General features: G+C 44.9%; 1 protein-coding gene across 5 annotated transcripts in view; it reads right to left on the bottom strand.

The window, feature by feature from the left end:
- Positions 1 to 12997, bottom strand: part of WASF3 (WASP family member 3) — an 80023-nt gene that overhangs the window by 29283 nt on the left and 37743 nt on the right. For 4 of the 5 annotated variants that reach the window (XM_059892106.1, XM_005213798.5, XM_005213793.4 and 1 more), the window contains exons 2-3: positions 10873 to 10965; positions 2346 to 2488 (exon numbers count right to left, since the gene is read on the bottom strand). In XM_059892106.1, the coding sequence (XP_059748089.1) occupies positions 2346 to 2478 (133 nt within the window). In that variant the 5' untranslated portion in view covers positions 2479 to 2488; positions 10873 to 10965. Of the gene's footprint in view, positions 1 to 2345; positions 2489 to 10872; positions 10966 to 12997 lie in introns of those variants that run through there. The other variant, NM_001193013.2, reaches the window with a different exon arrangement.

The raw sequence follows: 12997 nt of genomic DNA on the forward strand, positions 1-12997 counted from the left end.
CTGGTTTTCACTGGGCCCACCTGGACAGCCCAGGGTAACCTGCTTCTTGTGAGGTGAGTTGACAAGCAGCCTCAACCCTCTGCCTGCCGAGTGACACAGCACACCCGTGGGTCCCAAGGGTGAAGATTCGGATACCCTCGGAGGGGCTGCCCTCAGTCTGCCCAAAGGGGACTCCACGGAACAGACAAGACCGTGTGGGCAGCTCCACTTACAAACAGGCCCCACAGACGCGACTGACACAACACTGTACACGGAACACGGCACGATGATTAAAAACCGTAATGGTTTATGTTGGTTTTCCTCACTTAGACCCCATGCCCACAGACGTTTCAGGCATACAAACAAGAGACTTAAAAGCATTCTTACAGAAACACATGAAGGCACACAGAAACACGCTCACCCTTCAATAATCTACGTGGTATCCTCCTGTAACATGAATCTACACATTTTATCAACTGCTGCTAAGTCGCTTCAGTTGTGTCCGACTCTGTGCGACCCCATAGACGGCAGCCCACCAGGCTCTGCCGTCCCTGGGATTCTCCAGGCGAGAACACTGGAGTGGGTTGTCATTTCCTTCTCCAATGCATGAAAGTGAAAAGTAAAAGTGAAGTCGCTCAGTCGTGTCTGACTCTTCGAGACCCCATGGACTGCAGTCTACCAGGCTCCTCCGACCATGGGATTTTCCAGGCAAGAGTACTGGAGTGGGGTGCCATTGCCTTTTCCAATTTTATCAACAACCCCTACCAAAAATCGATTATAATTAGTTCAAACTCCAGAAGAAATCTATTTTGAAACACATTTTAAGTAATTTCCAGGTTACTCTGGCCTCAGCCAATGATTATAGGCATCATATATCAAAAATATATCCATAACAACACAGTACAATTCTTTTAAAGAAAAAGAAAAATACTCATCTGTTGTGTTTCTTCTTCAAAACAAATAAAAGCACTTGAGTTGTTGTTTTTTTTTTTTTTAAACCACTCTCCTGTGCTTGAGGCGACCAGGATGTGAAATTTCATGGAGGATTTTCTCATTATTAACAGAGGTTCTGAAAATTTAACTGTGAAAACCTGTCACCCAAAATGCAGTGTGAACCATCTAAACCGAAAAGGAGTGGGATGAAGTGAGAAAATAAGATCACGACGTGAATGTAAAAGTTAGGCAGAAAGACTGCAACTTCAAAAAGCTTTGGAGGAAAAGCATTTTCATGCACATATGAGTCGTAAGAAATGGAGTACTTCTTGTGTATCTCATACTAATGTTCAAAATTGGAAAAAAAGGGAGCCCACTCCTTATGCTTGTGTTTGCTTACATGTCTGTAACCCATGCATGTGACGAGTACATGGCACTGAATATGTGTCACCAGCAGCTCACTGCTGACCTCCATTCGGAATCAGTACCTGCACTTTAACCTTTAGAAGGTTAAAATCAGCAAGTCTCACTGGATCCTCAGGCTGGATCCTCTGATTCATTTGAAATCTTATTCAATCAACAAACACGTATCGAGCCTCCACTCTATGACAGTCACAGCACAGTTCTCAATTCACTACATTAAAAAAAAAAACGATTAGTCCTCTGCAAGTGTAATAAATAACTCACTTTAAAAAAACAACTACCAATTATTTTATCCTTATGTATAACAAGCTTTTAAAAATAAACACTACTTTAAACTACACATTTGGTCTTATTTGCTGCTACTGCTAAGCTGCTTCAGTTGTGGCCGACTCTGTGCGACCCCATGGACTGCAGCCTACTGGGTTTCTCCATCCATGGGATTCTCCAGCAAGAGTACTGGAGTGGGTTGCCATTGTCTTCTTGGTCTTATCTGCTGCTGCTGCTAAGTCGCTTCAGTTGTGTCCGACTCTGTGCGACCCCAGAGACGGCCGCCCATGAGGCTCCCTGGGATTCTCCAGTCAAGGACACTGGAGTAGGTTGCCATTTCCTTCTCCAATGAGTGAAACTGAAAAATGAAAGTGAAGTCACTCAGTCATGTCCGACCCTTAGCGACCCCATGGACTACAGCCTACTAGGCTCCTCCATCCATGGGATTTTCCAGGCAAGAGTACTGGAGTGGGGTGCCATTGCCTTCTCCGTTGGTCTTATCTAATCATCTGTAAATCAGTCAATTCCAACTTGATCACACCAAGCCAGTGTCAGCAGACCAGAGAGGGCAGATAGCTCATTTCATGCTGGGAAATTTTCAGGAGGGAGGAAGGCTCTTTCCTCCAAAGCCTCTTCTTTGGACAATCCCAGAACTACTGAACCGAAATCACTTGGCTAAAGTCATTAAAATTAATACATCACTGGTAATCAGAAAGGAGGGAGCCCGAGGCGAGGGGACTCACTCAGACTGCTCAGCTGGCGGATGATGGCAGCCAGGGTGCTGTTGGTCACACACTCGAGCTCGCTGGTGATGCCCTCCGGCAGGGCCCCCCGGCACAGGTGCCGGGGCTCGATGTTCCTCTTCACTAAGGGCATGACTCACGATCTGAAAATGAAAAAGATGGTTTCAGAAGCTCACAGTCCCAGTGTAACACGCCTGGAACTTCGACTCCCTGGAAAGTCGACTCTTGCCCAGGAATCCGCCTTATCCTATTGCTTCTGTGTGAGCAAACCGGCTAAACATGCAACAGATGTCGAACTACTTACATAAACGTTACAGATTTCAAAGATGTACGGACAGCACATCCTACTTTTATAGAAAAATGATGTATGCACAATTTCTAGTTAAGCATGACAAAAATAAAATCCTTAAAATTATTTCCCATCTAATTTTGCTTACTGTACAATTAATCTAAACCCAAATTTTTCCTGTGATTTTACTCATTATGGAAGAAGATGCCTGCACATTGGCATTTAACTCCAGTAGTACTCTTCATTACAATTCAAGTCAAATGATTAAAGAATTTCAGAATCATATCAATATGCTTTCTACTTTCAGGCAACTTTCCTATCTTCCAATAACTCATCTAATCTCTTTTTAAAATTCCATACAAAAAATAAAATAAAATTCCATACAATGAAGCTCTTCAGTTATCCTATAGCATGATTAACTGGAATACCTTTTTTCTTAAAAAAAAAAAAAAGAGAAAGAAATTATGGAAGCAACTCCACAGATGTTTAAAACAGTATGAAGTTCTCAGAACATCTCTTTCTGTGACCATCCCTGTCCATGTGAACCATCTGGAAGATGTCTTTTGGGTGAGCAGCCAACTAAGTGAGACAAACACAATTAGTCAGTTTTTCCAGATATCTTACTGCTGGTGGTTTTCTGTTGAATTTTGTTGTGATCAGAGGGCATGCTTTGTCTGATTTTAATTCTTTTAAATCTGTTTTGTTTTATAGCCCAGAAAACGGTGTGTCTTGGTGAATGCCTCACACATGCTTCAAAAGATTGTGTATCAGCTGCAATGACTGACGTGGCTGCTGAGATGTTCTGTATCCTTAGCTGATTTTTAATACACTCGTTTCATGAATTACTGAGAGGGGTGTTGAAGTTGTCAGTGATCACTGTGGATCTGTCAATTTCTCTCTTGAGCTCCATCAGTTTGTGTTTATGTATTTTGAAGGTCTGCTATTGAACATATACACAACATTTAAGATTCCTGTGTCTTCTTTTTTAATTTATTACCTTTGGTTGCCCTGGGTCTACACTGCTGCTTGTGGGCTTTCTCTAGTTGTGGCAAATGGGGGCTCCTCTATAGCTGTGGTGTGTGGGCTTCTCATTGCAGCAGCTTTTCTTGTTGCAGAGCATGGGCTCCAGGTGCACGGGCTTCAGCAGTTGCAGCTCTCAGGCTCAGGAGTTGCAGTGCCTGGGCTCAGTGGCTCTGCAGCATGTGGGGTCTTAGTTCCTCAACCAGGGATTGGACCTGCGTCCCCTGCACTGGCAAGAGATTCTTACCCCCTGGACCATCAGGGAAGTCCCCACTGTATATTCTCAGTGAAATGACCTCATTATCTTTCGGTGATACTCCACTTTTTCTGGGAGATCGCAGTGCTGACTTCCCGTGTTTGGATCTGTGATCACGTTGACAGGTATGTAGGAATTCTGTCCTCAGAATAAACATGATCCCAGCAGAAGTGGCCACACAGAGCCCGTGCTCTGACTCTGCCATACTGTTCACTGTGAAGGGCAAGGTTGTGGCTGGTCCCCGGTTTTACAGCACTCCACTTGCCAGCTGATGTCCCCAGGAGGTCACATGTCCGCAGTCAGAGGGGAAACCTGGGCTTCCCCAAGGCCCAGCCCGTTCCATGACCTTCTACAGTGACACCGCCTGGCCTCTTCCTAGTTAAGTTTCAGATGAAAGTCATGATGAAGTGAGGGGCGAAGCAGGGGAAGGACCGTGGATGGTTCATCAGTCATGGTTCATTGGGATCAACGTCCAGGCTTTGCTACTAGAACATGGTCCGTCCACTTCTGCAGTATGAGAGACAGAAAGGCACCAGGGTCCTGCCACTAATACCACATAGTCTTAACTGAGATGGGCCTCAGGTTCCTCTTCTGATTGACAGAGCTACTGTTCTTGCAGGGTCCCAAGCTCTCATAGGCTTTCCTTCCTCCCAGTGAGATACACTTAGCTGGCCTCCAGAAATATCCACATTGGATTCGCCTGCATGCCAAACATCTGCGTTTTGATTATACTTCAGCCAGTGGAAATGCAGAGAATAAACATCAAAAAATAAGACAAAAATCCCTTTCCTCAAGGAATTAAAAGGTTCAGTGAGAGAGACAGGCATATAAATGAAGTTACAATCCAGGGTGACAAGCGCTAGTTTAAGGTATTTCTCATTTCCTGGGAAGTGAGAACACTGGAAAGACTTCACTGGTTGGGGAAGAAGGGGTAGGGGCAGGGTTACACTGCATCGCCAACCCCATGCGTGGCACACGGAGGCCACTCAGTAAACATCAGGGGGGTGGAGGAGTGCAGTTCACAGCCATGGCTTAGAAGCAGATCAGAGGTATAGTGGTGAGCAGAGCTGCCTTCAAGACTTAGAAGCAGCATCACATTATTTATAAAAAATCATCCAGTCTTTCCTCAAAACCCTCTACAACTAAATAATAAGTATCTCTGGGTGGGGAAAGCAGAGTTCTGTCTATGGACTAACACAGTGATACATATGAAATGGTTGTTCACCTTTCCTTGACACGTGGACCCTTCAGGTGGATGCTAACACCCAGTTCTAACTGAAAAGGCAGAGAACGGAGGTCAGGATGACATCTCTGCCCCTACGCATTCCCCACTGGCTCCTGTCTCATTGCTTGTCTGCTATAAGAAGAAGCCCCAGAGCCATTAGTCATTAATCATGAAGGAGACGCAAGCTGGAACCACTAGGAGGTGGCGGGCACACCTGTTAGAATGGACGAAGGCAAAACCACTGGCCACACCGAAGGTTTGGTAAGGATGTAGGCAGAGCACAGTTCTCTGCTGAAGGGAATGGAAAACGACCCAGTCACTATGGCAGTCTGGCAGGTTCTGAAAAGATTAAACACACATTTCTCAGGATGACCCTAGGATCTACTCCATGCCTGGGAACTCATGCAAAAGTAAAAGCACACGCCCCAAAAAAGACCTGTACACGAACGATCATACACCTTCATCTGTAAAAGCCAAAAACAACCCCAGAATAGAAACAAGCCCAAATTCATCAACAGGCGAGCAGATAAACAAACAGCACTTCTCAGCAACAGCAAGGAATGAATCACTGATCCGGGAAACAACGTGAACGAGTCTGGGATGATCATGCTGAACCAAAGTCAGACCAAAAACAGCACAGCCAGAAGGACTCCATCTATGTAACTATGATACTGTGATTTACAGTAACAAATATATATATTTGGTCTTCCTCTCCATCGATGGCACAGAGCTCCAAAAACTCTCAGAATTCCTAAGTGACAAGAACTATAAAGGTGTCTTTTGCCACAAACAAGCCAACCCTGCTGAACTACACCCGTGGATGTTAGTGAAGTGACTCCGGACCCTCCCTAAGGATGGGGGGCTGGTTACCAGGGGAACCAACCCAGTGAGTAGGAGGCTGGAAGCTTCAGTCCCACCCCCGAATCCCCAAAGAGAGGACAGGGGCTGGAGGCTGAATTCCATCACCCATGGCTGATGTCCTAATGCACCATGTTTGTCATGAAGCCTCCATACTCCCAAAAGGATGGGGTTCAAGGGCTCCCAGCTTCATGCACCAGATGCATTTACATGCCAGGAGGGTGGTGTGCCCCACGCTCACAGGGACAGAAGCTCCAGGGGCTCAGGACCCGCAAGACTTCGCCCTTTGTTCTCATCATCAAACTGCTCATCATATCCTTGAAGGTCCTCCTAACAACCCTGCCATGAGTCTGGTGGGAAAACTGGCTTCCTGGGCTCTGGGCACCATGAAGCTCAGATGGGGCTGTGGGAATCTTAAAGTTACAGCTAGTCGGCCAGAGCGCAGGTGACAAAGGAAGCTGGTGGGGCGTGGGCAGGGGGTCGTGGAGGGTGGACCCTTCACCTGTGGGGTGACTGCCCTCCACCAGACACATGTCGGAACTGAGGTCAACTGCATGCCCGGAGGCTGGTGTCACCTCCATTGGAAACTGCCTGCCATTGGAAAGCCCACATGTCTGGTGTCAGACGAGGAAGCGCAGACACACACAAGAGTGCTTCCCTGTACAGTCACGTTCTGGAAAACAAACCCATCTAAAGAGACGGAGGGAAGATCGGAGGCTGCCTGGGGAGGGTTGACCGAGGCCAGAGGAGCCGTCCGTGGTGACGGTGTGCGAGCTCACGTCTGGTCTGTGCTGGTGGTTTCGTGGCCATGTGTACGGGTCAGAGTTCGTCAGACGGGACATCTCAAACACGCATCCCTTACTGTTGGTCAGTTACGCCCAATAAAACTGCTTAAAACTGGATCCATGGGGGTGGATGAGAGATGCAGAGCAGAATACAAATTGGGAGATGCCTGGAAATGTATTCCCTATTTAGATTCTGACATGATGGTCAGGTAGAAAGAATTACTGTCAGCCACAGACAAGAGACAAAAGACTACAACAGACCAAAAAAAACCACACACACAGAAAAAAGATAAATTTAGCAACTCATTGGGCATGGCTCCAGAAAAGTAACACAAACGGCCACGGTTAATGGCTCGGTGAATCCGGCAGACAGAAACGCTAGCTCGGTTCCGAGGAAAAGTTTCCTCCTGCGGAGCTCCCTCCTCCTCAGGGGATGCGTTCCCCTCTCACCGGGCCCCAAGTCAGTACTGCAAAGAGGGTGAGCACCGAGCAGAGGCAGCTGCTCTGCCGGGCCCCACCTCCCTCCCGCACTGCAGCCGGACAAGCCGGACCACTGAGCCGAATCCGAGTTCTTCCACTAAACCCCAGTCCTCACCTACAACACAGAAGCAACAACCCCTGCTGCTCACCTGCAAGGGCTGTGATGAGACTGCACACCAGCAAGGCCAGGAATGCCGAAAAGTGGACCCCAAACCCCCAGACACTACTCCTGTGAAGGAATCGAGGCTTACTTGACACACTAAAGAACTAGCCCCATCCCTCCCTCTCCTATTTAATTGGACAGGAATGGGGGGACGGTTTATCAGCACCACGACCGGGCTGTGACTGTGATGAGCAGGCCAGGCTCACGAGCTGCCTTCTGCCGTATTATTACTGCAGTATTCATTAGGATCCACAGTAAGCGTCTGTTACGTGAATGCTCTTTTAAATAAAACTAAAATAGTAAATTTCTGATTCGAAGTACAATAAACATGTGACCTACAGACACTTGACAAACACAAGATTAAGCTGAGTGGCCACTGCATTATTTTCCTAGGAACACATGAAGAAGCTGAAACCATCGAGAAACCTCACACTTTAAGACGTGTGAGGGAGACAGGGCTTTCTGAAAAACATGAATCTCCAAGAATTCCCAGGGACTCAGACTCTACTATATGACCTATGACCTCAAGGTTTAATTCTCAAAAGGCTCTAGTTTTTGTTTCTGTTCACTCACTTGACCATAAATTGAGAGTCTTCCTGGAGATAAGTCAGCATCTCCTCTTCTTGTTAAGAAAGATGCAGCTCTCCTTTTTCTCCACCCTACTCCTTTACAGCAACCATCTGAGAATGACATTCGCCAAAGAAATTAACAAAAGTCCAAAATGCATTAAAAATAAATTTAAGGTCCTGGAGGAAATGAACTATAAGATACAAAAGCAGATCATTTGCCAATCGTGTAAAGAAAACACTATCGGCATAGCCTGAAATATCAACTTGTACCATATAAAATTACCATTTTTGTTGGTCAAAAATAGCCAAATGTTGGTGATTCATATGAATGACATAAAATAAGGTCAAAATAGCAGTAAATCTGTAGAACCTATCAACTGTTCCCCAGCACACATGCTACGAATCTGTAGAGTCTCTGTATTTTTAGAAACCAAAAGCATCCTGATGGCAGTATTTTTGGCAACTAGAAGCTGTGCTCGTGAAAGAAAGTTAAGATAAAATGAATGGCTATTTTAGTTAACTACACTCAGTTGTTTGCACTATGAAAGCAGGAAGAGATGTACTAGTGAAATATCTAAAATTTGCAACACTCGGTCTCAAATAGCACACCTGGCATCTTGTTGGTTCCAACACAGTACGAAAGGTGGATTATGATCATCTCCAAAAGGATCATTCGGGTTTCCAGGTGATGCAGAGTCCTGCCCCAAGGCCACAGAAGCTGAGGCCAGTACTAAGGTCATCTCCAGAACTGACTGGGCCCCTTGTAACCGTTGCCAAATAGCCCCCCTGATCCTTACCAGACAGTTTCCTGACTCCAAATTAGGCAAAAATGCCCATCCCAGTACTCTCCCTATAGCACCCTAACCAATCACCTAATGCCACCCTTTCAGCAGGAATTTTCTTTGTCTTTAAGCTATACAAATTGGCTCAGTTCAGTCGCTCAGTCGTGTCCGACTCTTTGCAATCCCATGGAATGTAGCACGCCAGACTTCTCTGTCCACCACCAACTCCCAGAGCCTACTCAAACTCATGTCCATTGCATCGGTGATGCCACCCAACCATCTCATCCTCTGTCATCCCCTTCTCCTCCCGCCTTCAATCTTTCCCAGCATCAGGGTCTTTTTCCAATGAGTCATTTTTTTGCATCAGGTGGCTAAAGTATTGGAGTTTCAGCTTCAACATCAGTCCTTATCCTTTAGGATGGACTGGTTGGATCTCCTTGCAGTCCAAGGGACTCTTAAGAGTTCTCCAACACCACAGTTCAGAAGCATTCCATTAACACCCAAAAAGCACTGATTTTCCCTGGTCGGTCAGGAGGTCAGCCCACTGCACTCGTGGTGCCCACATGATCTCTGCTCTTTGTTCTCAATAAACTCACTCCTTTCTGAAATGATCTGTGCCTGGAACTTCTTTTCCAACCCGAGTTCGGACAGGTCATTTTACAAAAAATCAACCAAAGAAACAAAATCATAAAACTGATGATGGTAAACTGGTTACACATGATAAATGGGAACATGTTATCAATACATATATAAGCATTTTATATGTCATTGACACCCACTACAACTTTATAGGCTGGCAGATAAAGATAAACTTAACAGATTAAGAACTCAGGGCTCAAAAAAGTAACTTATCCAGAGTGACATGACTAGTAAGTGCAAGAACTTCAACTCCAAACCAGCTGTGGCAGGTGCCAAAGTCTTAGTATGTTTCTGCAACTAACTTCCTCTGTCAGCATCACCAAGTGAGGGTCCATGGTCTCTGAGGTGCTCTGAGGAAGGTTTTCCAATGTTTTCAGCAGCTTATCAAGATGGTGTGTGTGTGCTAAATTGCTTCAGTTGTGTCCCACTCTTTGCAACCCCATGGATTGTAGCCTGCCAGGCTCCTCTGTCCATGGGATTCTCCAGGCAAGAATACTGGAGTGGGTTGCTGTGCCCTCCTCCAGTGTATCCTATATTATTACACAGAACATGTTGGTATATTCTAACAGGACAGCAAGCATACAAAACAACTGTTAACTCCACCAAAGCTAAGTGACAGTTATAACAGAGTTAACAAATAACACTGTTATAGTCTCACAGAATTTGAGAGGACATCTAAACATTGTTTCAGATAGCCTTTTTCTTTAAAAAGCAAAGGCTATTTAATGAAATTGAAACCAATGCGTAACTTTTAAGTACTATACGCAGCTTTCCAGTTACATTAACAGAAAGAAGAAAAATGCCGAAATAAGACCTCCCAATAGATGATGCTGACTTTTAACTTTAAACTTAAAAGAAAATAGTAATTTAAACCCACAAGTGATATAAATGTGTTGCCTTGCTTTTGTGAGTTTTAGATCACAACCACAGAAACCAAAATGTAGTAGATAGTACGGGCTGGTATTCAACAGCGACTCCCAGCCCCTACCCTCCCTGCTGTATCAGAGGCTAGCAGGTGAACCCACATTTCTGAGGCCCCTGGCGAGGGGAACCCTGAATTTGCTTTCGACTCTTTCCCTATCCATATACCTTATATTTATTTTTCTTGCTTAGTTTCACTGACTAGGACGATTCTGAAATAAATGCGCAAAATATACAGGGGAGAAAATGAGACTCAGTTTAATGAGTCAGCAACTGCATAGCCACATTTATGGTTCACATAAAAATTAACAGGAAATGAATATATCAAATTTCAGTTTTCCTCTTTCAAATTCTTACTGTTGACTAGGAACAAAAGCTTGATATATTGCCTGGCTGTTAATATTTATATATTAAACTGTATTAATATTTAATATTTAGAAACATTAACATACTTTATCCTATTCTATTTCAAATTAACATTTTGAACTACAATGTTATAGAAATTAAATGGCTTTAATGATGAAATGCACACACTCTTACCGTGTAGCTGCTGACTTATGGGTTGCAGAAATGTCCCCTAGGTAGCATCACCACTGGCTCAGGTATCAGTAGTAACAGCAATCAAAATTAAAGCTAAAAAGGAAAAAATAAAATTAAATACCGGCAAGCAAAATGCATTCGAGTCTTCAAGAAAGTTTAAAATTCAAATTTCACATTTTGATTATTTCATCAAGGGAGCTCTAGTCCCAGAACTAGTTCTTTTTTAATTAGCAGGGAGCTAATAAGGAATGTGCATTCTGGTATGACTCCCACTCCTTTTCTTGGAATAAGCTCTGCAAGTAACTTCAAGGACTTGAGTAAATAACAGCCAAAGGGAAGAAACACAAAAGCCCAGTAAATCACAGGTCTGTTCAGTGGAACTGCTCACACACACTGCAGGCTTGTGACCGCCCTCAATTAATGGAATACCAACCCTTTGCACAAGAACTCTTATTTCAAGTCCATAAAAATCTTGGTGATTACTTCAAAAATATTTCAATAGTACATATGGGGATAAAACAGTGACAAAGACTCCATGTGGGCCGAACTAACCCTAGTGTTTCCAGGATGACTGAGAGTAACAGCAAGTCTGCAAAGTCACCTGAAATTAAACACTGTTCACCAAATGCAGTACCAAAAACAGTATAGCTTCCCACCAGAGTTACGGTTCACTGTGGAGAATACAGTTAAGAAAGGTATAGTGAACAAGCATTAATTCATCCAACAAAACTTTTCCAAGTACCTGGCGTAAGGTGGCCCCCCCCCCCCCCTTTCAACACTGCGGACACAAAAATCACTGAGAAGACACCTGCTCAACCCTGTGAGGGCGGCCGATGCTGGCAGATACAACACAGCACAGTAGATGCAGGAAAGGGCAGAGTGGCCCGGAAGTGGGTGGAGTGGAGCAAAAGCTTCCCAGGAGATCAGGGGCGGGTGGGGAGGGGTGAAGCTAGGAAAGGAGGCCCAGGAAAGGACAGGATGCAATGTCCTTAGGGAAGGCGAGCAGCCCGAAGTCTAGAAAGGGCTGTGTTGTGAGCTGTATGTGGGCCGGCAGATAATGCACACCCAGAGTTAGGATCATCACCACCCTTTTGAGAGTGTGGAAAAAAAAAAAAATAGATCGTTTAATGACACTCTGATCCACACATGTCCTCCTAGTTTGCTCACTTAAAATTAACAGCAGCACATGACTTTCTTCCCCTTTCTCAGGAGCAGCTGTACGGCGGATGCTTGATTATGCAAAATTAAAAATGACTTTTCCCTAAGTCATTTGCATAAGTGATCATCCTATTTCCAAAGACAGAGAAGTATCTCTGGGTTTTAGATGATCCGGGCCAAACTTCCCCTGAACCAGATCACCTCCCAGCATGTATGTTTCACTTTGGATAAGGTTATTTCATGTATCTGCTAGCCGTGCATAAGGGCAAGGCCAGTGTCCACACACGTGTGTCTTGGGTGACGCTTTGTATTTACAGCCCTTAGTTACCTTTTCCTTCGGGAAACACAAGTGTGGATTTCCCCATTCGTGTGAAAGGCTATGCAACTAATATTCTGTTATTAGTTATCTAGTGGTAAATGTCTCACTGAAGACTAAGCAGAATGCTAACATGTCACTCACATTTAACTCAACCTTCGCGAGGCAGGACAGAATCATGCTCCGTGCCGTTTCAATAAACAAAGAACGCTACCCACCATCCAACCAGCAGCCACGGCAGCTGCCCTGACAAGTCAGCCCTGAGGGGATTCAGAATGGAGAAAAACAGGATACCGGCCCTAAGCAGTTAAGACAGAGGATGAAGGACTACGTTCCATGAGCCCGGATCCCTGCATCTTCCCAAACACAAAAAAGCACTAAAATCATTATCTTGAGACATCTGTCTTTTATGATTGCTAGTGACCTTCTGATGTTCAACTACATGTTTGTTCATTTGGAGCAGTTCCTCAGAGAAACTTCGAGGCTATCTCGAAGGTTCTAGTCCTCAGTAGGGCACACCCCCCCACTAAATGAAACATAACTCCCAACTTTCAGGCTACGTGGTTTTCTTTGGTTGACACAGGTAAACACCCTCATTAAAAAAAAGAGGAAACTGGGGATAGGAAGGTGTCTTGTCCAGACGACACGGCT

This window comes from Bos taurus, chromosome 12 (assembly GCF_002263795.3).
Source record: "Bos taurus isolate L1 Dominette 01449 registration number 42190680 breed Hereford chromosome 12, ARS-UCD2.0, whole genome shotgun sequence".
Lineage (NCBI taxonomy): Eukaryota > Metazoa > Chordata > Mammalia > Artiodactyla > Bovidae > Bos > Bos taurus.